General features: G+C 38.2%; 2 protein-coding genes across 3 annotated transcripts in view; both read left to right on the plus strand.

The window, feature by feature from the left end:
• The window catches only part of LOC109067429 (CLIP-associating protein 2-like), a 57,740-nt gene extending 51,515 nt beyond the window's left edge, over positions 1-6,225 (plus strand). Inside the window, exons 38-44 of the mRNA XM_042777187.1 lie at positions 106-256; positions 3,052-3,253; positions 3,351-3,544; positions 3,643-3,771; positions 3,857-4,063; positions 4,877-4,993; positions 5,117-6,225. Coding sequence (XP_042633121.1) covers positions 106-256; positions 3,052-3,253; positions 3,351-3,544; positions 3,643-3,771; positions 3,857-4,063; positions 4,877-4,993; positions 5,117-5,206 — 1,090 coding nt within the window. The 3' untranslated portion in view covers positions 5,207-6,225. The remainder of the gene's footprint in view (positions 1-105; positions 257-3,051; positions 3,254-3,350; positions 3,545-3,642; positions 3,772-3,856; positions 4,064-4,876; positions 4,994-5,116) is intronic.
• A 611-nt stretch (positions 6,226-6,836) lies between these two features.
• Positions 6,837-27,110, plus strand: LOC109067438 (upstream-binding protein 1-like). Of its 2 annotated transcripts, none has more exons than XM_042777042.1 (16): positions 6,837-7,047; positions 14,097-14,248; positions 14,336-14,412; positions 15,422-15,527; positions 15,649-15,755; positions 16,787-16,939; positions 17,137-17,247; positions 21,828-21,941; positions 22,129-22,235; positions 22,326-22,380; positions 22,496-22,589; positions 23,079-23,169; positions 23,675-23,796; positions 24,575-24,717; positions 25,241-25,292; positions 25,410-27,110. In XM_042777042.1, exons 1-16 carry the CDS (start codon positions 6,980-6,982, stop codon positions 25,445-25,447), a joined length of 1,590 nt encoding a protein of 529 aa, XP_042632976.1. In that variant the 5' UTR covers positions 6,837-6,979; the 3' UTR covers positions 25,448-27,110. The 2 variants fall into 2 exon arrangements, with proteins under 2 accessions (XP_042632976.1, XP_018939921.2); XM_019084376.2 differs by lacking the exon at positions 6,837-7,047 and adding an exon at positions 8,668-9,475.
• The last annotated feature ends 744 nt before the right edge of the window (positions 27,111-27,854 follow it).

Below are 27,854 nucleotides of genomic sequence, written 5' to 3' on the forward strand. Positions count from 1 at the left end.
ATATTCACTCCACAAATGCTGTCATTTGAGTTGTGTAATTGTTTGCTCAGAATTTCTCTGTGGCTAATGTCCAGTGTCATTATGTGTGTGTGTGTGCGCGCGCAGTGCATTTGATTATGATACTGAGAACATGAACTCTGAGGAGATCTACAGCTCCCTGAGAGGAGTCAGTCAGGCCATCCAGAACTTAAGTGTCCGCAGCCAGGAAGACATGACTGAGCCACCGCGAAAAAGAGATGGAGATGGTGGAGAAGAGGTAAGACAACAGGGTTCCCACGCTTCTTGAAAGAACTTGAAAGTACTTGAATTTCAGACATATGGATTCAAGGCCTGGAAAGTACTTGAAAACTAACATAGGTCCTTGAAAGTGCTTAAATTAAATTTGAAATCAGTTTTGTTTATGCTGATATTTTTAAAATTGTCCGATATGTGCTTCTGTCAAAAACAGAACAAAACACGGGGGGGTTATCTGTTTGATATCTGACACGATCGCGCACAGCAGCGCAAAGTTGATTCTGTGCTTGCTTGATCTAATAGGCCTATATATATATATATATATATATATATATATATATATATATATTTTTTTTTATGTTACACTGTTGATTTAAGTAGCAAATGAGAATAGCTAAAATCAATGCATATATTTTGAGACAAAGGTCTTCTTTATGATTTTTGATTATGATAATTAAAGCAACGCTTTTTAAATGAAAGAATATGTAAATATATGGTATTTGGGGCACCCCAGCGCCCCCGCTGTAGCGTGATTAACATGATAATTAATAGACTGCTGACTTTTCCATTTGTTGACATGATATGGTTAGATTCAGATGCTAAATACCATATTATGTTGGGTGTCCTTCTTGGAGATAATCACCATGTTAAGAATGAAACCATCATATTTAAAAACATGATATTAATAATGTTTAAGCGCCGCGCGCTTCACATGGATGTTTATATATCTATAGCGCGTGGGTTACCCGCGGGTCGGATTGGGGCAGGTAAAGAAATTGTAACTTTATTTGCGGGGCGTGTTGGGGCGGGTCATTAAAAACAAAACAACAACAACAAAAAACATATTGTAAAAGACTGGACATCGCGTTGGTTTCATATGGATTACTTTATTACTTAATATTTGTTGTCGATAAGACTTGCTTAGTTTAAAAGTAGACATGTCAAGATTTCTATAGAAATATCTCTCATATCTCTTTGTAGAGTATTTGTTAAGTTTCAGTTCATTTTAATAACGTATTTCTAAATGAAGATCACGCAGACAAAGGCTGCAGACAGCGCACTCTGTTTGGTTTTCTTTATTTTATAAATGCCCAAAGTTTTCTTATTATGTGTGTATACAAATAAAAGTAGACCCTTTACAGATTCTATTGATGTATTGCTCTTACCTGTACGATCAAAACTGAAAGTGTAACTTAAGTTATTTTCGGCGATATGCCACAAAACGCCTATATGCAGACTGAACAAAAAATAATTTATATTTTTCAAAATGTGCAGAAAATAGTACAAACTCTGTTAAAGTGTATGTTTTGACCAAGTATTAACTTAAACATTATTAAAAAGAAAAAAAAACTATTTTAGCTTAAGTGTTTTTATCTATGGGGCTCTGTGGGCCTTTTACCCCGTGCTGGGGCACCTCTTCCCCCGTGTTGGGTAAAAGGCCCCTCTTGCCACCTCATACATTTATAGGATTTTTAAACAAAACAAATAACTTGAATTGTTTATTTTCACACAAAATCAGTTGCTCCGTTAATAGTCAATACAAACATATTTTTGTATTTATTATTTTGTATGTATTATTTTGAAATATATTTTAGGCACAGTGAATAGCACAGTTTTTCTTAAAGTGTGCCTTTAGCCCCGTTGTACCCTACCTCCCGCGCGTTCCTGCAATGTGTGTCCTGCTCCCGTATATGGCATATAATTTTCGCATCAGTGAGCCGCTATCAATATGCGGGGTATTTAAATAGGCAAATCTCGCGGTAGCGGGGGTTTTTACCCTAACCGGAGATTTGAGTCCCGCGGGAACCCAATCCCAAAGTCTAGCGCATTAACCTATGGAGAATCAGTGCTAATTAGGCTATCAGTCTCAATGCCGGGAAAGTGCAAATTCAATGGGATTTACAATAAAAAGAGATTTACAAAATAATTTTAATAAATGTTATCACAACATTTAGCAGCTTTTTATTAATTAAAAAAATTGAGACATTCTTAAGTTAAAAACTCTTAAATTTTGTACAAGAACTACAGCAAAAACACAGTGTAAATGCATTTTTTTTTCAATATTCAGAAACTGCATTTGAATATTAGCAGTATTGAATTTAATGGATTTCAAGTCCTTTAAACACGACTGTCTAAAACGGTTTTAAATTTATAAAACCTACAAATTCAAAACATCATTACTCTGACATTTCTTTATGTAAATATTAAGTGTAAGTGAAATGGTAAGTACAGTAAGGACTTTCATGATGTTATGTGCTGGGGTGTGTGAATTTCAAAGGTGCTTGATTTCTATGGTATTGACATATGAATAATGGAAATCAGAGTAATTCAAAAAAAAATTACAATGAAAAAGAAAAAGTAAGACAGACAAAACAAGGAAGAGATGATGCAGTCAACGAGTGCTGACAAAATAAATTAAAGCTGAAATGTAAAAGAAAACGATTTCAATAAAAAAATTAAAAAGCGAAGATCTTTTTAAATCAAAGAAATTAGGCAAGCTTATTTTATTCAGCTTTCATGTGATGTATAAGTCTCAATTTTGAAAAATTGATATTTATGACTGGTTTTGTGGTCCAGGGTCACATATAAGTAATCCCAGTATAACACTGCCAGTTTGATATACCAACTTGTGTCCATCATTCAGATCCACCTAAAAAAATCAGCAATTAGTGAGAAAGATCAATATATTCAATAACACTGATTTTTGAATTTTCATCATTGAGATTGACCTATTAGAATCAAGTATTACAGAGAGCGGTGTAATAAGTCTGTAACACTGATATGTGGAATTTGTGTCCTGAATGTGTCTCTGTGCAGGGTGGTGATCAACCCACAGACTCTGGTCGGACGGCGCTGGATAACAAGACCTCTCTGCTAAATACTATGCCGCTCCTCTCCTCGAGTCCCCGCCCAGCAAGGGAATACCAGCCAGGCAGTTACTCTGACTCCTCCTTCAGCTCCTCCCCTTTTAATAAAAGCCTGAAAGATGCAGACCAAGATGCAGAGTCCTTCACTGATGGTAATGCACTCCCATAGCTATTTGTAGCTGCTTTGTGAAGTGTGTATGTGTAAGCATGTGTGTGGGTCTGACTTCCTTTCTGCTGGTGGTGTTACAGACAGTGGTGTGGACCAGGCTGAGGTGGTTGCTGAGCTCCTAAAGGAGCTCTCGAATCACAGCGAGCGGGTGGAAGAGAGGAAAGCTGCGCTATGTGAGCTAATGCGGCTGATTAGAGAAACGCAGCTACATGTTTGGGACGAGCACTTCAAAACCATCCTCCTGCTACTCCTAGAAACACTTGGGGATGGAGAGGTGCATGCAAACATACACTCACAGCTGTAAACACTCTCTAATATGAGTCATGGAGATACGTCTTATTTACTTGCTGATCTTTATTTTTTTTCTCTCAGCATGTCATTCGAGCATTAGCACTGCGGGTGTTGAAGGAGATCCTAAACAGGCAGCCGTGGCGCTTTAAAAACTATGCTGAACTCACCATTATGAAGACCCTGGAAGCACATAAAGATCCACACAAAGAGGTCTGGGGTCCTTGACATGCAAAAGATCATAAAACACATTAGACCAACAACCTAAACACAAAATGTCCCTTTTTCTCTTTATTAGGTGGTACGGGCTGCAGAAGAAGCGGCGTCTGTGTTGGCGACCTCAATAAGTCCCGATCAGTGTATTAAGGTGTTGTGCCCCATCATCCAGTCTGCAGATTACCCCATCAACCTGGCTGCCATCAAGATGCTCACCAAAGTCATTGACCGGCTACCCAAAGAGGGTCTCATTCAAATGCTCCCTGAGATCGTCCCTGGGCTCATTCAGGTAAATACTGTATTTTATATAAACTAAGTTTAGGGTCAGTAAACAGTTTCCTGAAATACTTACTCAGTGGCACCATAACACCACTACTGAATCTATAGTGCAAAACAAACAGTGTAATCTGATTACAGAGCAAATGTTTTTTGCACTGGATCATTTTATTGAATCAAAAAGTACAACACAACTAGTGTGGTCCAACTCTTCTTTCAGTCAGAAGAGTCCTTTTTTTATTTAAACAGCTTTCAACTGTGAGACTAAAAGGGATAGTTCACCCAAAACTGTCTCATTTATTGCTTTTCTTCGGTGGAACAAATATTTTTTCAGTGGTCACCAAAACTAGTAGATTACCAGCATTCTTCAGAATACCTTCTTTTGTGTTCTGTTAAAGAAAGAAAGTCATACAGGTTTTGAATGACAGGATGGTGAGTAATAGTGACAGCCCTTAGCCATTCTCTGCAGACTTATTCAAATATTGCGCGGGAAAGACCGATCTGATCAGTTATCCAGATAGAAAAGTCAGCCAATCTCAGTTACTGGAGGGCCACAGCCCTGCAGAGTTCCGCTTCAACCCTAATTAAACACACCTGATCCAGCTAATCACGTCCTTCAGGCTAATTTGAAAACTACATGGTTTGGAGCAGGGGTTGGAACTAAACTCTGCAGGGCTGCAGCCCTCCAGGAACTGAGTTTAAGACCCCTGCTTTACATGTTGTTATTTGACCTTCCGTGGACACCCCCTAGTGGACATATTTAGGAAACAAACAAAATACATTGATGTTAAGCATTTGTGGTAAAGGTTTTTGCTCTGCTTTGCAGGGTTATGATAACTCTGAGAGCAGTGTACGAAAGGCGTGTGTATTTTGCCTTGTGGCCATCTATGCTGTCATTGGAGAGGATCTGAAACCTCACCTCAGCCAGCTGTCTGGCAGCAAGGTGAGCCATTTCCTCCTGCAAAACCTCTTTCCCTATTCCTCCTTACTCATTATCTCGCTGTCTGTCGGTTTTATATTTCAAAACATTTAGAATCTATAACATTTACATTCTGTCTTTTCCCAGCTGAAACTGTTGAATTTGTACATAAAGCGAGCTCAGAGCGGCTCCAGCGGAAGCGACCAGTCTTCAGATGTGGGAGGGCAGGGCCTGTAGCCGTGCTGTCACCATTCAGAACTACAGGGGAACCCTTGCTGGATTTTTAACTCACATGCATACACAAATACCTACACGCTTGCCTACAAATACACAAAGTCGCATGCACCTACACTGCTGGACACCCTCCTCCAACCCCACACACCTTCCAGTGGGACATGCAGCGAGGAGCAGCGTCGGACTGAAACTCTTCCTCCAAACTAGGATCACCGTCACTCCGTGTGCATGTCTGAGAAACCACTATCTGTGGCACAGATGGTGGACTGCTGATGTAGTTTTGTTGCCTTGTCAATGAGATGATCATGTGTGCGAGTATCTGTGTGTGTGTGTGTGTGTGTGTCAGACAGGGGGTGGGGGTGGAAACCCAGCAGAAAGAGGGGGATGTTGTGGGTGTCATTTTGTGCAACATGGAAATCATTTCTTTTTATCAAAGAGCTTTTGAGAAACTCAGATTTTTAAGATGAAGTTCAAAACTTCTTGGTCTGAGCGACGTGTCATTAACGTTCCTAATTGCTCACTATCGATTATTATTAATGGTCATATCAGTTCATAACAGTGAGCGGTTGGTCCAGCTTGCTCTATTATAAGGCATTCTTTCTTGGCTTTATGCATGTCATGAATAAAACTGAACCTTTTTATCTGGTTGCGTACATGGCTTAATGGGCCACGCGGCAGTCGTCCTGCACACCCAAGATTCTCATCGCAGTGAGGCCACATGTGATACCACACCACATAGGCAATATGTATCTATATATATATATACACCATAAAGGAATATTCAAGAAGATCTTGTGATGTCCTGAGGGCGTGTGGATTCTTTTAAGTAGCATAGTGTCAACATTCTCTGATGGGAAATTTGTAGAAATGTATTTACGCATCCAAATGCCGCAACTGTCTCGTCACTTCTTTCCTGTAGTGTCGGTCTTTCTCCCAACGTGAGGAAGTTCTCTTTCTTCCTGCTGCATTTCTAGAACTGTGCTAATGATAAAATTAAAATAAAGAAAATGTACAGTAATGAACTAACTGTCTCCTTGATATTTTTCTAAATGCACCCATGTACCTGGAAAAAAAAGACAACAAATGACTTATAATTTAAAGGGATAATTGACCCAAAATTGAAAATTTTGTCATTTACTTATCTCCGTGTTGTTCCAAACCTTTCACTATTTCCTCTGTGGAATGTAAAAGAAGATATTTTGAATAATATTTCAACCTTAATCCATAATAAAACGACAAACAACATTTGACACTTTTGACTTTTATTTTATAGGAACCCCAGCCCCCTACTGTATGTAATCGTATTCCCTTATACTATTTGGACATATGGCTGTTTAAATTAAAAAGATTTTTTTCATGGCTTTGAAAGAAGTCTCTTATGCTTCTATTTCTTTGATGAATAGAATGTTGAAGAGAACAGCGTTTATTTGAAATATACATCTTTTGTAACATTAGAAATTTCTTTACTGCCACTTTTGATCTGTGTAATGCATGCTTGCTGAATAAAATTTAGAATTTCGTTTAAAAAAAAGAACGACACTAAAGTTTTAAAAGGTAGTTTATGTTCCTGTCTCGGTGTTGAACATCATCCTGCAGTCACGGCGGGGCGATCGCGTGCGCTGTCTCGGTGGACGAAGTTCACTACTAAACAAGAAAGCAACGGCGTCCCGTGACCATAGACTGTATAGAAACAGGCCGTGACTCGATGTGAGACTGTCTTGGTCGCTGTTTTTAGTTATTTCAGCATTGATAGCGGGATTCGTAGATAGTAATGCAATGCTTTTCTGGCAGCTGCATACTGGGAGCTTCGAGGGTCGACAGCCCTACAGCTGCAGGAACACACGGTAAAACTGAGCGCTACTGAATAACTGTGTTTAACGGAAAGTTACATAGTGTCACTGTGTATTTGTGTGTTTATATACATAATCGCACATATATATACTACGAACATTTATTTACTGTTTATGTAGTTACATGTTTATGTTATAATTACATTTAATTTCTCTCGTGGCCACTCGTGATGCGAAGGGTTTCCCAAATCTGTCTCAAGATTGTTTACACTTGAGAAGCGTCTTCAGCTGAGTTAAATTACAGATTATATTCATTTATTATACACAATTTCAGATATTGCATAATTATTTAAATTATTATGCTGTATTGCTGTTATATGAAAACAATTTAGGAGTAGGCCTAGACAAAATGCAAACAGTAACAGTTAAGTTTAGCAAAATGTAAACAAAACAATTATGACGCAAAATTCATGATGAGCAATATATATATATATATATATATATATATATATATATATATATATAACATAATGTACAAGATATCAATATTATTTTTGAATTAATTATGCCTGATCTGACATTTATGAAAAACCCTTATCATGAGAACACAGTTCAACATTTCTGTTAAAGTGTACCTTCATTATATAGTTGACCCTTGTCTGAATGTACACCAGAGTGCTTTTATTGTGTTCACTTATTACCCATCAGCCATAGCAAAAGTATGATGATGAACTACGTGTTTAAAACCAGCACACAAAACCACTGCTAGAAAAGCATTAATGTATTTGAAATTTTGACTCAAACTTGCAGTGTAAAAGTGCTTTTATCACATGCTTAAAATGACTTCAAATCGCTTGTCAGCAATTAAAGTGCAGTACAGTCAGAACCAATGAGAAATGTCATAATCATCATCTGGAGCTTTGTTGGCCTCTTTTGGCATTGTAAACCTTACAAATAGGTCTGGGTGACAGACTATTCTGATATTTCCCTGTTTCTCCCACTAAATAGAAACTTACTGCATAACTGCCATCTGAAAAGTATTTATTTATAAGTTTGCAATATTGTTTCTCAAGGACACCAGTGCCCTCAGTTTATAAATGAATCAAGTATTTCCCAGCTGTCTCACAGGGCTGTGACTAAATTCCCAGCTGTAAACACCTGAGGCTGTTTTGTTTATAGGTTGGTGGTCTGTTTAAGAGAACCTAATCATGTTCAAAGGTCCATCTGCCTTCCTGTCCAGACCACCACAACAACAACCGGTTAAAAACACCCAAAGCGTGTCCTTGAGTGGCCCTCCCTGTTTTTCAGAATGGAATTTCAGAGCAAAAACAGCCCCGGTGGGATCTGAATATCTCACGCTGCTGGGCTTCATTTATCACTAGATAGCAAAAGCAGCTATCTGTCTATATCTATATTTTCTTGTCATTTTACAGCAGTGTTGATATGGACTTTGGCTGCCAGCTGTAGAGCTGAGATTTTAAACATAAACGTGTTGATTGTGATCTATAAAAATAATCTTAAATATTCAACAAGTTTGTATTTCTACCACCAGGTGACTTGACGTTTAATATATGCGCTGCAAGTTAATATTGTGTTTGGAAGTCGAAAGTGACTACAGTGCAGCGGAGCGCTAGTTTAGGAAGAAGATGACGACAGATCTGATTGGCTGAGCGCAGCTCGCAGAGCAACGTGATTGGCTGTCAGATTCCCGACCCGGATCCCTGCAGCTGCTGCAGTCTCGCGTTTGGGGTTTGAATGGTGGAAGACAGAGGGCCGTGTGGATGTCTTGTGATCTTTGGCCTCTTCCGAAAGACCAAACGGGCGGGTCAGCACGATGAATTAGGTGAACGCTGTCGGATAGCAGAGAGCGTAAAGACACCGTACCGCGTTTAGGATAAGGTGAAAGCGAGCGAGCTCTGCCAACCCAATTATTCGAGCGGACATTGCGTGTGAATCCAGTGACAGTCAACAGCGTCCTCCCACCCTGATTTTATATAATGGAAGATCGCATATAGATATGATGTGCTGCTGATGTATACGGGATAACATACGGGCGCTGGAAACGGATAATACGGTGTTGCGTGGAGGGTTGAGTTGACTTCGCGACGCCTCGGTTCATCTCGAGACTCTTATTTCTCGCCTGTGTTATTGTGAAACTGAAGCAATGGCGAGGCACACGGTAGTCGGGGCTAGAGCCGTTTGCCCTGCTTTCAACAGCTAGCCTTCCGCGGGTGACCACCTAACTTAACCAACTCTAGAAGGACTAGCTGACTCCTGCGGCAACGCGAGCTCCGCGCAGGTGCTGTCTGTCCGAGGCGAAGCTGGCGGCGCTCCGGTTAGAGTCGGAGGAGAAGGATCTGGGCGCCATGGCGTGGGTGCTGAAGATGGACGATGCTACCATCGAGTCTGGGCTCGTGCACGACTTCGATGCCAGTTTGTCTGGCATCGGCCAGGAGCTCGGGGCTGGCGCGTACAGCATGAGGTTAGAGCAGCATGCAAACCGAGCAGCAGCTTCCCAAGAGTCCCTAATCCGGGGGCGATGAGGGCATCTGTGACCGCCAGCTAGTTGGCTAGCTGTCTTGATCGCAGTGTTTACATTTCGAGCCTCGGGATTCCAGGCGGTTTGTGCTCATTGGTTTCAAAAATGCATAATTTGATATCCTTATTTATCATTTGGCAACTTCGCGAGATTGTTTTGTCGTCTGCTGGATGCAGTGTGGCTGTATGAGAGTTGCTATAGCTAGCTCAAAACAATAGACAACGAGTTGCATCCTTGTGTTGTCTGACCATCTTGAGAACTAGCGAGACCTGTGGCCGCTTGCAGAAACTGCTTAGACTAGTCTTAAAAGTTAGACATCTAATTATTTTCTGCAAGACTGGTCATACTTTTTTAAAGTCAGTCACATAAAAACGTAGATTGATACAATTTGGATCTGAAAATTAAGACTTATAATCACTTGGTTATCTGCTACTTAGTCAAACTAGTTCTTCAGACACAGTCTTAACGTGGTGACTGTTTATTCAGCTGAACCCTGGTTGTAGAACGTTTATTAATATTCTCACGATTCTTTCGAATAGCCATAACGTGGCCGCACTGAAACGATAACAAGCGCGTTTGAAGTCGTGTTACTTCCTGGAACAGAATGTTCTTTGAGATGCCAAACAGTTATAAAGAAAGTTTAAGTTTTATTTAAACGAATTCGTTTAAATCTTATCTCTTCGCATGATTTGTTTTAAGGGCATTAGAATGTTTCGTGAATAACACGTTTTACTTATTGAAGAAATTGGTCGATCGTCGAACTCCATTACGTCATACGATACTGCGCATAGAGGCTATGATTACGTCACTGAGGGTGACTCAGGAAGAGTTGATGCAATATTTAGGGTGATGGTCATTTCCTCGGGATAGTCTGTCTGCATTTTCTGTGTACTTTTAAAATAAAGAAATTTAAAGGTGAAGTGTGTATTATATTTCCTTTGATAAAATATATATGGGGGCAGCTGTGGCCTAATGGTTAGAGATTTGGACTTGTAACCAGAAGGTCGCAGGTTCGAGTCTCTGTGCTGGCAGGAGTTGTAGGTGGGAGGGGGTGAATGAACAGCGCTCTCTTCCACCCTCAATACCCATGGCTGAAGTGCCCTTGAGCAAGGCACTGTACCCCAGCTCCCCGGGCGCTGGATATAGCTGCCCACTGCTCCGGGTGTGTGTTCACGGTGTGTTCACTTCTCACTGCTGTGTGTGTGTGCACTTGGATGGGTTAAATGCAGAGCACCAATTTCGAGTATGGGTTACCATACTTGACAAATATCACCACTTTCACTTTTTTTCACTTTTTATATCTCTTTAACATGCAGGCAACCCAGTAAGACATTAGACAGTTGATTCCTTTTGCAGTCATAAAAGTGTTGTTCTAAATAATCCAAATTAATTCCTGAGGGAACCCGCAGAGTGTGACAGTTGGCTTCTGGAAGTAAAAATCCCATTCGTTTTCTTTTTTGGGGAATTGATTTTGAAAGATTAATTAACCTACTGTTATGAACTCACCTACAGTGAGCTAGTATGTTTGTTAATACTTAATAATTTGCTTTGGTTTTACTTTTAAGAATAATAATTTTTTACCAGCGAAGTTATGGTTTAAAAAAAAAAGAAAAAAATATTACACACACATACATACACACACACACATATATATATATAATCTTCAAATCAATAGTTTTATGTTTCTCCACTGTTTCATTGTCATTTGCAACGCTTCACATCGTTATGTTATTCACCTCATAGCTGGTTGTTTTGGTTCTTGTCTTATAACTCTTAAGGAAAGACTTCTCAGAAAAGTCTCATGTCTGCCAAAAAAGTGCATTCTGTTGTCAGTCAGTTTTCAGGTGGGACTACTAATTGACATCAGAACTAAACAGCTCTATTTTGCTTAGAATTCGCATGGTTCACCTTTACTCTTGGGCTCTTTTTTTTTTTTTTTTTTAGAAGAACTGGTTGGAAAATATCACATTATTAAATTTCTCTTTATCTTATTTTCACGTGCTACTAACATTGCGGCCATTTGTTTTGTTTGTTATTTAGTTGCATCTGACCAGTATCAAGCTGCCTAAAACGTCATGCTCATCCAATTTATTCATTGATATGTGTTGGGTTTTTCCATGCGTTCCAGCTGCATGCCAGGTGCTTCAGCATCCACAGCACTGGAAGAGGCAAACCACAATCCCCCAGCATACGTCACAGTTGCATTGGGGTATTAATGAGGGAGCATATTTAAACTGTATACGTCGCTTTTCCAAATGACCAGCAGCCTTCACTATTCCCATTGGGCCACAAGGAGTTTGAAAAATGGTCACTGCGTGATAGGAATGCACATTATGCGCCTGAGGTCAGGTTCCATGGACTGGTTACTCTGAGATGTGGCGGGCTTCTGGAGGCTGTGGTGGAAAGAGCAACATCAGCGTTTTCCCTGGAGCGCTCTGTTATTCTGCAAGTGTGCGTATGCAAGTGTCTGAAATACTCTGTGTGCGAGTATAGTTAGTGGCTGAGTTTAGATTCTGTGCTGGTTTTGTTAGTGGTGGGAGCGCTGTAGTGTGAGACAGCGGGAAGAAGGCTGTTCACATGCTCTCCCCCTGTGATATCAAGTTTCTTGATACTCTTCCAGAGTCCTGCAGATTTGCAGTTGACACAGTCCTCTATTGATGTTAGAGGAGCAGACAGTGTTTTTGGGTAGTTGAGGCATAACCTGTTCACAGACTTTAGGTTAAAACATACATGTTAGAGAAAGTGTCCTGTGACTGCTATTTAATACATTTTAAACATTATTGCCCAGATATAAGGTCACTTAATATAAAGTGGGACCGAAATAATTACTGGCTTATCAGTATCTGGCAGATTTTAAATATGGCTCCATCCATAATGAGTATAGTTAGTGTTAGTGTTAACATTGCATAAAAGTATTAATAAAAAAATATATATTTTATATGAAGACCACCTTTTTGCATTGACTAGTTTATTTAAAATGGTTCCATGACATGCATCTTTAAAACAAATACAGATATTCCTTGTAGTTTCTGATTTAATGAAGTAATGAAACCAGCATGCACAATTATAAAACAATTATCAAAATACTATTTAAATTAATTTAAAATTAAACTATAGAATGTCACGCTGCAATTTTAATGTCAGCTGCCCTTATATTTCTTTTGATAGCATAAGCCATTGAACTTGAAATATGGACAGGAATAAGACATTTTTCTGCATTTGCAGTTTGCAGGTGTTTTCAGTCATGGGGTCAGATAAGTTGAAGATCCAGGTATCATGGAGATATGCTTACTATTTTCCTACTGTGTCTGTAAGTCATTGCTGTGACGGGGTGCTAGTGTGATGTTTTTGTATTGCATTTGAGGTAAATGAGGGTGTGAGATGCTGATTATCTGACTTGCGTTCATGTGGAATTGAGCAGCTGTGGAACGGAATGTTACAGTGGAGCTGCTCATATTTCAGAAACCACTTGCAGATTGGTGGGCAGGAAGGATCCTGCAGGCCGCACTCTTACAAAAGTTGCGTCATGTCAAGCAGACTGCCAGCTAACTGACTCAGCGTCTATAGCTGTCACTGGACCGGCCTGATAATGCCTTTACATGTGTGAGTGTGGCACAGAAGTGTCAAGCCCAGCGCCATGGCAGCATTTATTAACTCCATAATATAAGAAATATAATAATACTTTGGGCTAAACATTGTGTAAATTAATTGTTCATTGTTAATTGTTTGATATTGTGACACATAATATTTTTTTTATACAGTTTTTGAAATAAGTCTGTTATGCTCACCAAGGCTGCATTTGTTTGATCAAAAACACACTAAAAACAGTAAAACTGCAAAATATTTGTACAATTAAAAATAACTGTTTCTGTTTGAATATATATATATATATGTATATATGTATATATATATATATATATATATATATATATATAATATTATATATAATATTATATATAATTATATATATATATATATATAATTAAATTATTATTAATAAATAAGCTGAATCTAAAGCTGAATTTTCAGTCTTCAGTGTCACACGATCCTTCAGAAATCATACTAAAATGCTGATTTAGTGCTCAAGAATCAGTTCTTATAAATATTGAAATATTGGCATTGTGATAAAAATTTTTCAAGAAAAAAAAGCATTTATTTGAAATAAAAATTGTAAAATTATAAATGCCTTTACTGTTATTTTTGAACACATTAATGCATCCTTACTGAATAAAAGTATTAATTTGTTGAATCACACCGACCCCTAACTTTTGAACAGTACTCTTTTAATATGTGATTGTAAATACACACCTCCTTTTGTTTTGTTTGTATTTAGCAGTCTGATGACAGTATGTCCTTTATACGTTTGTGGTTCAGAAGCATGCAAGAGCGCTCATGTGTCGTGTGGTTTATGAGTGTCTATAGGTGCAAGCATGCAGGAGGCTCCCCATATACCTGTTTCCGTGACAACCATTTTCATACTGATGGCAGAGGTTCTGTGGTTCTAACCAACATAATTTATCTTTTCATAACTTCCATTTCTCTGTCTGTGTTTGTTTTTCCTCAGTGATGTGTTGGCTCTGCCCATCTTTAAGCAGGAAGATGTAAGCGTTCCTGTGGAGTCTGACACCAAGAATCCTCCGTTTCAGTATGTGCTGTGTGCCGCCACCTCCCCTGCTGTTAAACTACACGAGGAGACGCTCACCTACCTAAACCAAGGTGCAGTTTTCATCACCCATCTCTATTCCTTAAAGAATACCTGGTTGAGAAGATATTCAGTAACACACTTCCCATCTCCCTCTGTAGGCCAGTCGTATGAGATCCGATTGCTTGATAACAGGAAAATAGGGGAGATGCCTGAACTCAACAACAAGACTGTGAAGGTGAGAGCTTGTGTGTGCTTTATCAGTGCAGTGCACTTGGGGTTTTGTGTGGTGCGTAGCGTCTACTGCACTGGTATTCAGTGAATCTACAGCGTCTGAGTACAGAGTACAGAGTCTGAGTGAATTTCCGTCTGAATTGAATTTGGAGAAGGAAAAAAATTGAGAGGAGGTTTGTTCTGCAGAATAATACAAATCAACCAGTGTATTTTTTATGACTTATATGATACTGATGATTTTTTTATTTAGTTGTTTTTGTTATTCATACTTTTTAAAGATAAATGTCTGTTTTGTTTTTTATTTTATATATGCTAATTAAGTAAAAAGTATGACTTATCAAATAAATACATAAATTAATAAAAAATACCATTGCTCAGAAGTCTCTTATGTTAACAAAGAATGCATTTATTCAATCAAACAAAAACCATTAAAAAACAGTATTATTGTGAAACATTTTTACAGTTTTAACGTAACTGTTTTTGACTGATTTGCTGCTGTCAATATTCAAAAGAACTACATTTATTTTAAACTGAAATCTTTAGTCTTTACTATCACTTTTGATCAATTTAATGCAGGAATGCTTAATAAAAGTATTAATTTCTTTAAAACAAAAATTTTACTAATCCCAAACTTTTGAACAGTAAATAGACAACATGTTTTTTACATTGTCTTTGCTGGTCGCATACATAAACAACATATAATACAGCGTGATCGATGTACTCTGATTCATGAACAAAGGACTCTTAGGAGTCATTCCTTTAAATGATTTCCGTCACAAATTACTGTTTTGAATCAGTCTCAGGAATCCTTCACTGAGTGAATGTGCTGATTTAACCACATTGGATGTCTACAAGGTCTTTTGACATCATCAAGGATAAAATCTCTGTTGTTTTGCCATGGTGCTGTAGATTCAGTGGTGCAGGAAGTACTGCTATGGTGTATGGCTCTTTAAGAGTGCTGCTTGTTCTGATGGTTTTGTGTTTGTGTGTGTTTGGTTTGGGGTGAATTATAGAGTATAGTTAGGGTGGTTTTCCATGACCGAAGGCTTCAGTACATGGAGCACCAGCAGCTGGAGGGCTGGAAATGGAATCGGCCTGGCGACCGCCTCCTCGACATTGGTGAGCGCTTATGTGTTCACTTTAGGTTGGAGTAATCAATTTGTTCAGTCTTTTTTGATTAGAAAGCAGCATAAAGCCCCAGGAGAAGGAGTTTTTACAGTGTGTCATGTGTTTGTTACAGATATCCCCATGTCAGTTGGCATCACTGAGCCCTGCACACACCCGTCACAGCTAAACGCTGCAGATTTCCTGTGGGATCTCTCCAAGCGAGCGTCTGTGTTTGTGCAGGTAAACCCGAGTTCAAGATCAATACACAAACATGCAGCCATGTTGTCATAGTTCAAAGGTTACAGAATCACACTGGAGTTTCAGTTTGAAATGTCATTTGCAAACAGTTCTTGGGGCAGTGGACATGATGTTTTATATCTCACTGTGTTAGATTACACTTGTTGCAACATTGTACATAGTATTATTTTTGCTATGGCTGTTGATAATCAACAAGGAAATCAACAGTTGGGAATGACAATTTTCCAACCTATTTTTACACATTTTAGGACTTATTTAATGTAAACATGCTTGATTTATTCAAATATCTGAATATCTGCATTAGGCTTTGCATTGTAATTGCAATAGACCTATTGCTGTTTTATTATGTCATATTAAGTAATATTATTTATTATGTAATATTAAGGTGTTTAAGAAAAACAGAAAACTTAATTTAAATTATTTCATGATTTCTGGCTGTTTACTTGAATATTTACATGCATTTTATATAAATGTTTACTTCAGTGAGAAATACATTAAGCTTACAAGTCATTGATTTAATTTTAATGTAATTTAATATTTAACATTTTAAAATAAGGTGTGTGTTCAGTATTATTTATATTACATTAAATTACATTAAATTCTTAAAATAATATATTATTATTATCAATATTTTGCTGTGGTATTGAAATTATTATTAATAATATAATATTTCTAATTATGTTTCTGCAAAAATCGAGCACATATATGCAGTTGAGCATTTACTGGTGTATATTAATTTCTGTATATTGCTTCAGGTCATTTTTTAATTCTGGATGTCAAGATCCTCAAATCTATATAGAACATGAATAGAAGGCTACTGGCTCTTGATATCTCTTGACCTTGAAAGCGTCCGATCAAGTTGTGTGAATATCGTTCCCGTTGATGAGAAACGTATCTGGCACATCCTAATCTGTGCAGAAGTGCAATGCATGTCAAGGATAATCTCAAAAGTGCTCCAGGAACCGATCATGTGTTCCACATTAATTATATTTTTCTTCCTTACCTTGTTAAAGGTTCATTGCATCAGTACAGAGTTCACCCCGCGGAAACACGGCGGAGAGAAAGGAGTTCCGTTCCGGATCCAGATTGACACTTTTAAACAAAATGAAAGTGGAGAGTACACCGAGCACCTGCACTCCGCCAGCTGCCAGATCAAAGTCTTTAAGGTGATGCCACACTCATGCAAACATGCATTAAATGCAAGGAAATATCTGTGGAGTTGGGTTGAAGATTGCACATATAAATTAATTTCACCTTTGTGTTTCTTATACTGAATTATTATGTTGTTGAAGGGTGTGTTTTGAAGCATTAATATGACATTCTAGTATATATTAAAGTGTATCTCATACTCTCCTATTAACAGCCAAAGGGAGCAGACAGAAAACAAAAAACAGACCGAGAGAAGATGGAGAAAAAGACTGTGCAGGAGAAAGAGAAATATCAGCCCTCTTATGACACCACTATTTTGTCAGAGGCAAGAATATTTAAGTATTTTTGTTTAGTTTTGACACCATTACTACTGACACCTATTGACATGGCTACAGCATCACATAGAAAAAAAAAAAGTTTTTGGCTACTTATTTAAAAAATAGCCTATTCATGGATGTATTTGTCACCCATGATTAATTTAGACCAATAATAAGGGGTTACTGAGATAAAGTGAATAGCATTTAGCTGGTCATGTTACAGCCACCATGTCGAAGACAACGTTATATCGAGTTTAATATCAGTGGCCTAAAACTAACTGTGATTGAAGTCTTTATCTTATGTCAATGTACATCATTTCACACATGTAGTATAAGTAATATTCATGCTTGTAGGAATTTTTTCCTTCTTTTCAGAAACAGTATTATTTAATTAGATTTTGATTTAGCTTTAATTTTTGTTTATATTTCAGTTTTCATTTAAGTTTGTTTTTGCTTCTGTTTTCTAATATTTCTATTTAGCTTTGGTTTATTTTTATTTTAGTTTTAGTACTTACACTTATTGTATTTCATTTGGTTGCCAAGGCAACATTTCTAATTTTTATTTAGGTTGTCTTTTTTTTTTATCTAGTATATATAGGGGTGGGCGATATGGCCAAAATTTCAAGGAGAATTTTTTTTCATGATAACGATATGTACCTCGATATAGCTATTTAACATATAACTGACTGTGTTAAAAAGAAGCAAATTACGAGCACAACAGAACATATAAATATGAAATTCAACTACAGTATGCTCGGTTTATTTAACCTGTAGTAAGAAATATTACATTTATTTAACATATAACTGACTGTGTTTACTTGAATACTCCACACGATGGGCATTATGATATTACAGTGTGCGTATTTGACCATTCAAGCACAATAAGACACAAAAGAGATCTGTTTTCGCAATCACATGCTGTCGAGAGAAGGGCACGTGTGCACGTTTTTCTGCTGTGTGTCAGTAAGCATGAGCACCGCATTGAGTTCTTTTTCACTGCTTATTGCACTTAATAACTCTACCAAGTGCGTCCCACTCTTTATTTTCTCATACATGCATGTTTCCTTAGCACTCAAAGGTGTATAACGTTTAAGCAGTACTGTGTTACGCAGATATATTTGCATACAGTGGAATACAAGATATAGCGAAATATCTAACGATAGATACTTTATTTCGGTGTAAATATATATACTATCATACCGCCCAGCCCTAATTATATATAGTTTAATTAATTTCAACTTTATTTCAGTTAACCATAATGAGTCTTAGTTAGCAATAACAGCTCTGCTAAGAAAGTAGAAATGATTGATGATGATGAATAAGAATGTCCTTGCATTATACCACCTGTAACTAGCAAGGAGCAAATCTTGGTTCATTGCTGTAACAAGTAATTAGGCTGCTGAAAACAAGCCCTTTAAAATGTTTTGCCTAAACTTCCTGTTTCAGTAGGAAGAATATCAATTGCAGGACAGAAAACGTTTGTGGTTACTGACGTAACCTAGGTTCGTTGAGAAGGGAATAACACGTTGCAGACAGTGTAAGCTGAGCTTTGGGGAAACACCTTTCTCCTCAAATACTGAAGCCTTATTTGCTTAACGCCATTGCATCACAATGGCCAATGGCGCTCAAGCTTGAAAAGGAGGTGAGAAAGAGCTCTATATAAGCAGTGCTGAGCGGCATTTCATCAGAATGTTTCGACTGAAATAAGACCTTATGAAAGAGCTGAGCATAAGTAACACAGCATGAACACAACGTATTGTCGTTCCCTTATCATGGAACCAAGGTTACTACAGAAACCGGATAGGTTCCCTTTCAAGATGGTCTCTCAATGTTGTGGAAAGAGTAAGCTGATGCTTTGGGGAGCATGCAGCTTCACGCCATGTTACTGCGAAGGGTGCTTGGCATAAGTGGAGACATATAAGCGCAGCGACACTCAACAGCTATCGCAATGCATGTTACATCCACTGTACACAAGTACACATAATCAGCACATTACGGACTACAGCTTCTCACCGGAGCTAGACATGCAGTTGTGGAGTTGACCAGGATTAGACAGCACATTGGCCAAGCAGCACCAGTGCCGCCTACTACAGAAGTGGTTTTTTTTTTTTTTTTTCTAGCAGACCTAGTGGAAATCCGCAGGTCTACTGAACTGTTGTATGTTTATGCGCACAATGGCAACATATAAAACAGACAAAATCACAACAACAAAACTAACAGAAACACCCTCCAAACAAAAAGGGGTGAGCCAATGGCAGTTGAGTATCATGTCCCTAAGCATTCAACCCCAATCCCAATTGAAGAAGAAAAGTTCCACAGGGACCCGAACTCCAACATATTTAGATTTCAGCGCCATAGAGAAACATTGGAAGACTCAAGGCTTTCATCGGTTTGATGGTGTTTATGCTACAAAAATGTCAAAATGATGTGCATGGGGTACTTGTAACACTGACTCCTTGTATCCTGAGAGGATGGGCAATAGAATTTATTTTATTCTATTTACTGAACCCAAATAAAACAGAGCAAAATGTCCCTAAGCATTCAACCCCAATCCCAATTGAAGAAGAAAACGTTAATTTTCTGATTGACATACTCTCATTAAGTTTCAGTTTTCATCTGCTCAAGCAGAACTTTAATGTCATCTTCTGCTTCAGCGGTGTCTCTGGCTAAAACTAGCAAACATTAGTGAGTCCATGCTAATGTTCAAACCTAAATAGCTAACTGCTTTCACATCATGTAATGTAGATAAAAAACACATAATTTAATCTTACCCTGTGGTAAATCCAAATTTATTTTTAAATATTTTATATATCCGGTACGTGAATCCTGGATGTCGTCATCTGCAACCGTGACAACGATAATAAGGCTTCTGCGCTTGCATTGTGATCTGTAAGCCCTCAGCTCAAAATTTAACAAACACTTGAATGGTGATCCTTCTTTGTCCAATATTTTTCAAAAACATCTTAGGACAAGGTTTTCACACTGACAGCTGTCATTGTAAGACAGTTCTGTCATGACAACTCTCGGAGGGATTGGCATGGTAATGTACATGACAATGACAATGTTAATGTATTTGATCTTGGTGGAATAGATCTGCTATTCTGCTGCTTCTGCGGCAGAGCAAGTACAAAGACTTGCTACTTCCAGTACATCCACAACATGCTGCTGTGAGCATGTAAGAATATTGCTGCTGCAAATATAACATGCATGAAATAACCCCATAGCATACACAAATCACCTCGCAGCAGATCTATACAGGTGGAGCTGGGGAAGGTAGAGGGTTTCTGAAGCAAGCTGCACTGCTACGGCATGCTCTAGTCATATATTTGAATGTTGAGCAGCGAGTTCATTGGCTACCAATACAGGAGAGAACCAATCAGCTGTGCCATGTGATGATGTCATTATGTCAGATTGAGTTAGACCTATCGGACTGCACCATCAGAGTTTCATGCCAGAACTCTGTATTTATCAACTCCATTTGTTTGTCTGGGTGAGCAACAGTAACTAAGGGGGGCGGGAATTACTGATAGGTCAATTGCAACAAGCGGCGGACCCAGTGCTTAGTGTACACTATCTAATGTCACCATATAACACTGCAGCCAGTTAGAAGAACGGGACAGGCGCAGTAAAAAAGCATTGTTCAGGGGCTAGCGGCCACTGAAACCCAAACAGGAAACTCAGCGCCAAATAGGTTAACTCAGCGCTTAAGATAGAAGCAATGACTCATCACTCATTACTATCGGAATCTAGCCGTGCTATACATCACAACAACTATATCAACAAGCGACGATCCGGATGGCATTTTGGCCACAAGTTCTCTGATTTCGCAGCCGAAACTGTGCTGCTCTATGCAAGAGTCTGAAGCTGGGTTTTTTTTTTTAGACACTTTACATGCAGTTGCACAGAGCTATGTTAACGTAACATCGACTGATACACCGGTCAGTGTAAACAACATTACACATCTGTATAAAGAGAGTGGCACAGCGGGCGCTCCTCACAGAAAGGCAACGAATGGCACAGCCAGTGCTTATCAAAGAAGGGCAGCAAACCTCGGCAGTGGCATATTTAGAGTGTAAACAGCACATCCTAATGAATACAGGGGCACAGCACCGGTGCATATCATTGGAAGTCAGTTAGAGCACCAAAGTTTACGGTAGGTAGTATAGACAAGTGGGAGGCATGTGGGCTCTGAGTCAGCGTGAACTCGTCACTTAATGTCTCGTCACTTTTTTCTGCTCCAAATCCTGATGTTAGTGCTTCTTCCTCAGCTGCTTAAAGAGATTTGGATTCATCTCCAAATCCTCTTTGGAGATGAATCAATGGCGAAGACTTAAGCATTTATGATAAAGGAGAAAGTTTCTGATGAAACTTATATAGGCCACTTTCCTGCCCCCTTTTTTGTGGGCACGAGCACCATTGGCCATTGGAAATAAGCAAATAAGGCTTCAGTATTTGAGGAGAAAGGTGTTTTCCCAAAGCACCAGCTTACACTGTCTTCAACATCAAGAGACCATCTTGAAAGGGAACTGGGCTTATAGGGTATTTAACTAAAAAAGTGTTTTCACTGTGGTTTGTCTTTTTTGAGTAGACTCGATTGGAGCCTGTGATCGAGGAGGCTGTAGAACATGAGCTAAAGAAATCCAGCAAGCGGACACTTCCTGCAGACTGTGGCGATTCTATTGCCAAAAGCAAAAGAGGAAGTGTAAGCGCCCACTCACCTCTGCTGTGTTAACAGTTCACGCATAATAAACTCCAAACCATTATTCATATTTGTTTTTAGTAGTGTCCTTCATCAGTGTGTGACAGGTCATACATTAGCCTGACATCAAAATTCTGTTTTGTTTAGATCACTTTGGACTTTCTCACATTCTGTCTTTCTCTCGTTATAGTGCTCTCCATGGCCAGATAATGCATACGTCAACCCCAACACAGCAGCTACACCGACCTTCACCTCCAGCACACACACCTACAGCAGTAGCAGCACAGTACCAGACAGGTGACACACTCACAAAGCATCTGTGTTTCTTTTACATTGTGCCATGAACTAGAGTTATGCAGTTTCTAATGCTTGTACTTGTGTTTTTAGTGAGTCATCTTCACCTAACCATCAAGGGGATCTTGGTAGCCTCATTTCTATGGAGGTTTGTACATGTTTGTATATAATTTTTTTTTTACTAATTTGCCTTAAAGATGCACATTTATTTTTATGTTGCATCTGAAGAAAATAAATAAAATAAATCTGTGAACTTTCTGCAGTCTCTGAGTCCCACAGCGTCTATACAGGACACACAGAAGTGGCTGCTTAAGAACAGATTTAACTCATACAGTCGTATTTTCACCCATTTCTCAGGTATTAACACATGCAAGTTTTTGTTGCAAAGATTAAACTTCACCAGGGCTGGGTAAAAATATGTAGTTATGATAAATCGCAATCTTTATTTGAATGATCCTGATATCGATTCTTACACACAAGCTGTGTGTAAAACCAAACATACAGCATATTCTGATTCACAAACAATTGACTCTTATGAACTGGTTCTTTTAATGAATAATTAAAAAAGATGAGTTACCAGTTTGAATCAGTCTGAAACGGTTGCCTGCATAATTAACATCATTGACAGAGATAATCTCTTTAATATATGAGCAAATTGGGCATTAAAGCTGAAATATCCAAACAGACTGAATCAGAATTGGAATTTAATAGAATCTATAGTTTCTGAATCAGAATCCAATGGAATATGGACATCTGTGTCGTTATCCAGCCCTAACAGACACACAACATTAAACTGTAAGTAGTTATTAATGAGATCGATTTGATATGATGGATTTTTCATCTCAGGTTCTGATCTACTGAAGTTAACTCGTGAGGATTTAGTCCAAATTTGTGGTGCAGCTGATGGAATCAGACTCTACAATGCACTTAAATCAAGGTATGATAAAAAAAAAAAATCACAAGTGATATTAATGTATAATTAAAGGTGCTGTATGTAAGATTTTGACTCTACTAAAGCATAAAAATACCATAATATGTTTGCAGATAATTAAGAAACATGCTAAGTTAACATATTTGTTTATCTAAAAAACAATACTACAGTCAGTAATTCTCCTTTGAAAATGTGCGTTCTGGTCCGGAATGTCAGTCTCTGTTTTGGTTTGTGAAACCCGCCCACTGCCAGTTAAGCCAATTGTATTTCGGCACCCCGGGTTGCCAGTTGCCAGTTGAGTCCATCTGGCAACTTGCGTGTGCATCAAATCTGAGGAGGAGGGGCCTGATGAAAAAAACTCTCTCCAATATTTTGAATGTGGACTGCAATACCTAGTTCAACCACTCGGTGTCAACCCTACATACAGCACCTTTGAGGAGTTTTCTTACAGTTATGAATGTATAAACTAAAGAATACTGTTCACATTGTGTGTGTTTGTGCCCTCTTACAGAGCAGTGTGTCCCAGACTCACGGTTTATGTGTCCCTGGAGCCGTCTCAGAGTGCGAGCCCTCTACTGGAGAAACGTGGACACAGAAAAAATGGGGAACACAGCAGTCCAACATCCATACCTGGTATATAAATGTCAATCGTGGAGACTTGCACAGCCATTCCTAACATACCACAATCACAACAAAATAAATAACATCTATTGTGTTGCAACAACAGACATGCAGTGCAGCATTATTCAGCAGAACTGAATTACTTGATCTGTTGTACGTACCTTCGTAACCCGTCCACCAAAGTACTACAACTGGTGAACTAAAATGTGTTCACTTCCATTTTCTGATACTCAATACCACATGATGTGAAAAAGTGTAAGCTGCATGACTAAATCAAAATGTAAGGTAGTGCTCAGTTTTTTTTTTTGTTTTTTTTTAAGTGACAGTAATGACAAAAAAATTATATTTCAAAAAATGCTTTTTTATTTCTTTCTATTTATCAAAACAATCCAGAAAAAAAATCACACTTTACACAAAAATATTAAGAAGCACAAATGTTTTCAACAATAATGATAGAATGATTTCTGAAGGATTTCCCAAACTCATTTACAAAGAAACATTCAGGTTACCTAATTATTCTACAGAAATTCACAGATGGTGATTTTTGTTAATCTGGTTAAGTGCAGTACTTGAAGTACTTAAAAATGTTTTATCAAACATATTGCATCACAGCCAAATGTAAAATTGTTGCAAATTTCATCATGTTTGTCTTTTATGAATTAGGTCAAGCCCTTTCTGTTTGTATTCTTTTGGTTCTGTAGATGTTTTTATTTAGGTCAGTCTACTGTGAAATGTACAGTCCTCTGTCATTCTTGGTATTGTTTTAAAGTGTGTCTGTGTTTGTGTTTAGTTTACCACGCTCTTTACCTTGAGGAGATGACCGCTTGTGAGCTAACTAGGAAAATCTCCAGCGTCTTGGCGCTGCCGCTGTCCCACATCAGCCAAGTCTACAAACAGGGGCCCACAGGGATACACATACTACTCAGTGACCAGGTAAACACAGAACTACTTCACAGATTCATTCAACCACACTAGAAGCAGCCAGAAACAGTCTTTTATCTTTCCCTGTTATCAGGTGGCAGTAATAAGTTGGCCAATCGTGGCTGCTCATGTGAATTATGTTTTGCATCATGCCACAGATAAAACACACTTCATTGTAGACTTTTTTTTTTTTTTCCCGATGGTTATCATTTGTCATAAATAAAAGGATCATGTAGGTGAAGAACGTCATGTTACAGACTTGTCTAGTGAATGTGTCTGTTACACTCATCAAGGCTGCATTTATTTGACCAAAAACAGTAACAACAATATTACAATGTAACAGTTTTCTATTTTTAAATGTTTTATATTTACTGTTTATATATACTTATACACTTACTTGTATATTATGTATATTTTCTTATATAATTACTGTAACAACCAATGTTGATACTTACTACACTGAACAAACTGATATGATTTAATCACTTGAAATGACATTTAGAATACCTTACAGACAATTTTTTTTTGCTTACAGATGGTTTATAACTTCCCAGATGAGAGCAGTTTCATTGTCAGCACAATACAAGGTAAAACATTTTCCAAAAACATACGATCTATGGTGGAAAGATTTCATTAAAACCCCTCAGTGTTTTTCTTGTTCTCCGATCCTTCTGACGTCTTCTGTGACTTTTGTTCTTCCTCAGATGACACCAGTGATGGATTTCACATTGTCCTGAAGTAGAGCTGCTGCAAGCAACGTGAAGCAGAGTGTGATGACATCACAAGGCTCCATACTGCCATTCTTGAGCATTGAACATGTTCCCTCCATCCTCCTCTCTCTTCCTTTCCTCATCTCTCTCTCGTTCTTCACGTCTCACATGTCGGAGAGAGAGAGAGATAGCCGGGGTTAGGCAGGGCCTCCTAACTGTTAGAATCTGACTTCAGTGTGTTATTTGTTTCATATTGAAAACACTTAGACTGATGACAGTAGTTGCGAGCGGTGGGCTTTTAAGTATGCATGCAAGTATGTTTTTAAAGGTTGAATCAGGAGGGATGGAGGTGGGAAGAAACTGCAAAGAAGTAGAGGAGAATTGTGACCACTTTTACTTCAGCGTGGTGTTCTTGGAAGAATCTTGAGCATCCGGCGCCGTGATACAGCTGCGCTCAGACTCTGTCCTCACTTTGCTGGTTATGAACTTACAGTACTTACTTGAGTTTATCCGCCTTTTGTCTGTGAGTTTTCAAGTGTTCCACTACCTGCCCCTTCAAACTGGCCTGCAGACTCCATCACAAACCCCTCGGTTGATAGTAATGACCTCTTTTTCCAATGTGGGGAAACGCGTCCTGACTTAGGCATGCGCAGGACGTCTTTATGTCTGTCTGGATGAAATCATTCTTTGAGTTTGAGTACGGTGCCCTGTAGCTACCGTGAGGTTGTAAGACTCGAGTTTTGGCTGTATCCTACTCTCATAGATGACATTGTCAGTGCTTATAATCTTCCAATTCCTCTCTCAAGACCAAGATAGTTTCTGGTGCCATCATTTCTGTTGACTAGATTCTGTTTCTTAGCATTAAACTTGTGCTTAGTGGGATGCATTAAGCATCTGCTGGTTCCACATTTTGGTGATGGTTTTTAGGTTTTGATTGTTGTGCTTCTTATTCTCTGTGCCTGGTAACTGTCTATTACCCACCCTTTATAGTAGCTCCTGGCACAGATAATATCATGATTATTGATAAATGTGCACAATCACAAGCAGCCATAAATTATATTTTCCATTATGCCTTTGCTTTCTATTATCTTCATTTTTTTGATCTAGGACATGATGTCGGCTGGTGCTTTTCTAAATTCACAAGTGGTTTACCATCAGCTGCTCCAGTTAAACCTAGCCACCATGGCTGCGGTCAGCCAGCCTTTTTTATCATTCTTTTTTTCCTTCTTAAATAGAGACTGACTCAACAGGTCTTCTATCTCAGTAGTCATGTATTGGGCAGCTGTGCTTTGGCATGTACTGTGCTTATTATTGCCACTTTATAGAAGAGCATGGTTGTGAGAATGTTGACTCCTTTTAATTCTCATGAAAAAGAAAAAAAAAGGAATGACCAAGTCTGCACTGAAACTGATACCACAATAAAATGGATATTTTGCTGTTGTTGGATTCTCACTTAAGACTTTTGGTGTACACAATGTTTCCAGGTTGAACAAATGATCAAAGTCTAAATCCATGAAGAGGTGTGTTCCTCAGATCAAATGCTGCGGATCACCGGACTGTCCTCTGCGTTTCCGTGATGATAATCATGGTGCCCTCATGTCACTGTCTGTCTAAAGAAGCCTCTCTTCCATAGGGGGTGCTGAGATGTACACAATTAATGCTTGTATCTGAAATAAAAATAATTTTCATATTGTCTCTGAAGTACTTTTTATATTGCGAAGAGGATCATTATTTTGATAGTTAACTGTTTTTTACTTAAGTTGTTTTCTAGAAAAGAAGAAATGGGTGTTAAAAATAATGTTCCTAATTTGAAGGACGTCTGCAGTCAAATTAGAAGACATTTATAACAGGGACATGGATTAATTATTAATGCACATCCAATTTTGTAATGGTATTCATCTAAAGGCAAAGCTATGATGGTAAAACACTTCAACTAATAATCCAGGGTTAATCTTTATCCAAATAATTAAAATGATTTTATACATGAGGTTTATTTTTAGACCTGCAATGCAATGTAGAAAATGTATTTTGTCATGCAAAATATGTGGTAACACTTTACAATAAGGTTGATGTTATTTACATTTGTTAACATGAACTAACAATTTTAATATAAATGTCAATTTCAGTGTTTAATAAAATACATTTTAATGAATGTATGTACTGTATAAAATGTATGTTAATATTATAAATTGGACCTGGGCTAACATGAACCAACAATAGAACAGTTATTTTTCACTGACGTTAAAAAAGTAAAAAAAAAAAAAAAAAATGTTTTAAAATGCTGTAACGTGTTGCTTATTGTTTTACAAAAAAGCATTTCCACAATAAAGCTTACAAAAAAAAAAAACATACCAACCATCCCATCCATCATTCAGGTATTATATCCTCCATATGTTTGGTTACAGGACTAAATGAATGAGTCATTGGGGTAAGGTGTGT

The sequence above is a fragment of the Cyprinus carpio genome, chromosome A19 (assembly GCF_018340385.1).
Source record: "Cyprinus carpio isolate SPL01 chromosome A19, ASM1834038v1, whole genome shotgun sequence".
Taxonomy (NCBI): domain Eukaryota; kingdom Metazoa; phylum Chordata; class Actinopteri; order Cypriniformes; family Cyprinidae; genus Cyprinus; species Cyprinus carpio.

Bases quoted from the DNA above. Each gene is read 5' to 3' on its own strand.
- LOC109067438 (XM_019084376.2), top strand. From the start codon at position 9,360: ATGGCGTGGGTGCTGAAGATGGACGATGCTACCATCGAGTCTGGGCTC. The intron at 14,249-14,335 runs GTGCAGTTTTCA...CTCCCTCTGTAG, and splicing joins GCTCACCTACCTAAACCAAG to GCCAGTCGTATGAGATCCGA. The intron at 15,528-15,648 runs GTGAGCGCTTAT...TGTTTGTTACAG, and splicing joins CGACCGCCTCCTCGACATTG to ATATCCCCATGTCAGTTGGC.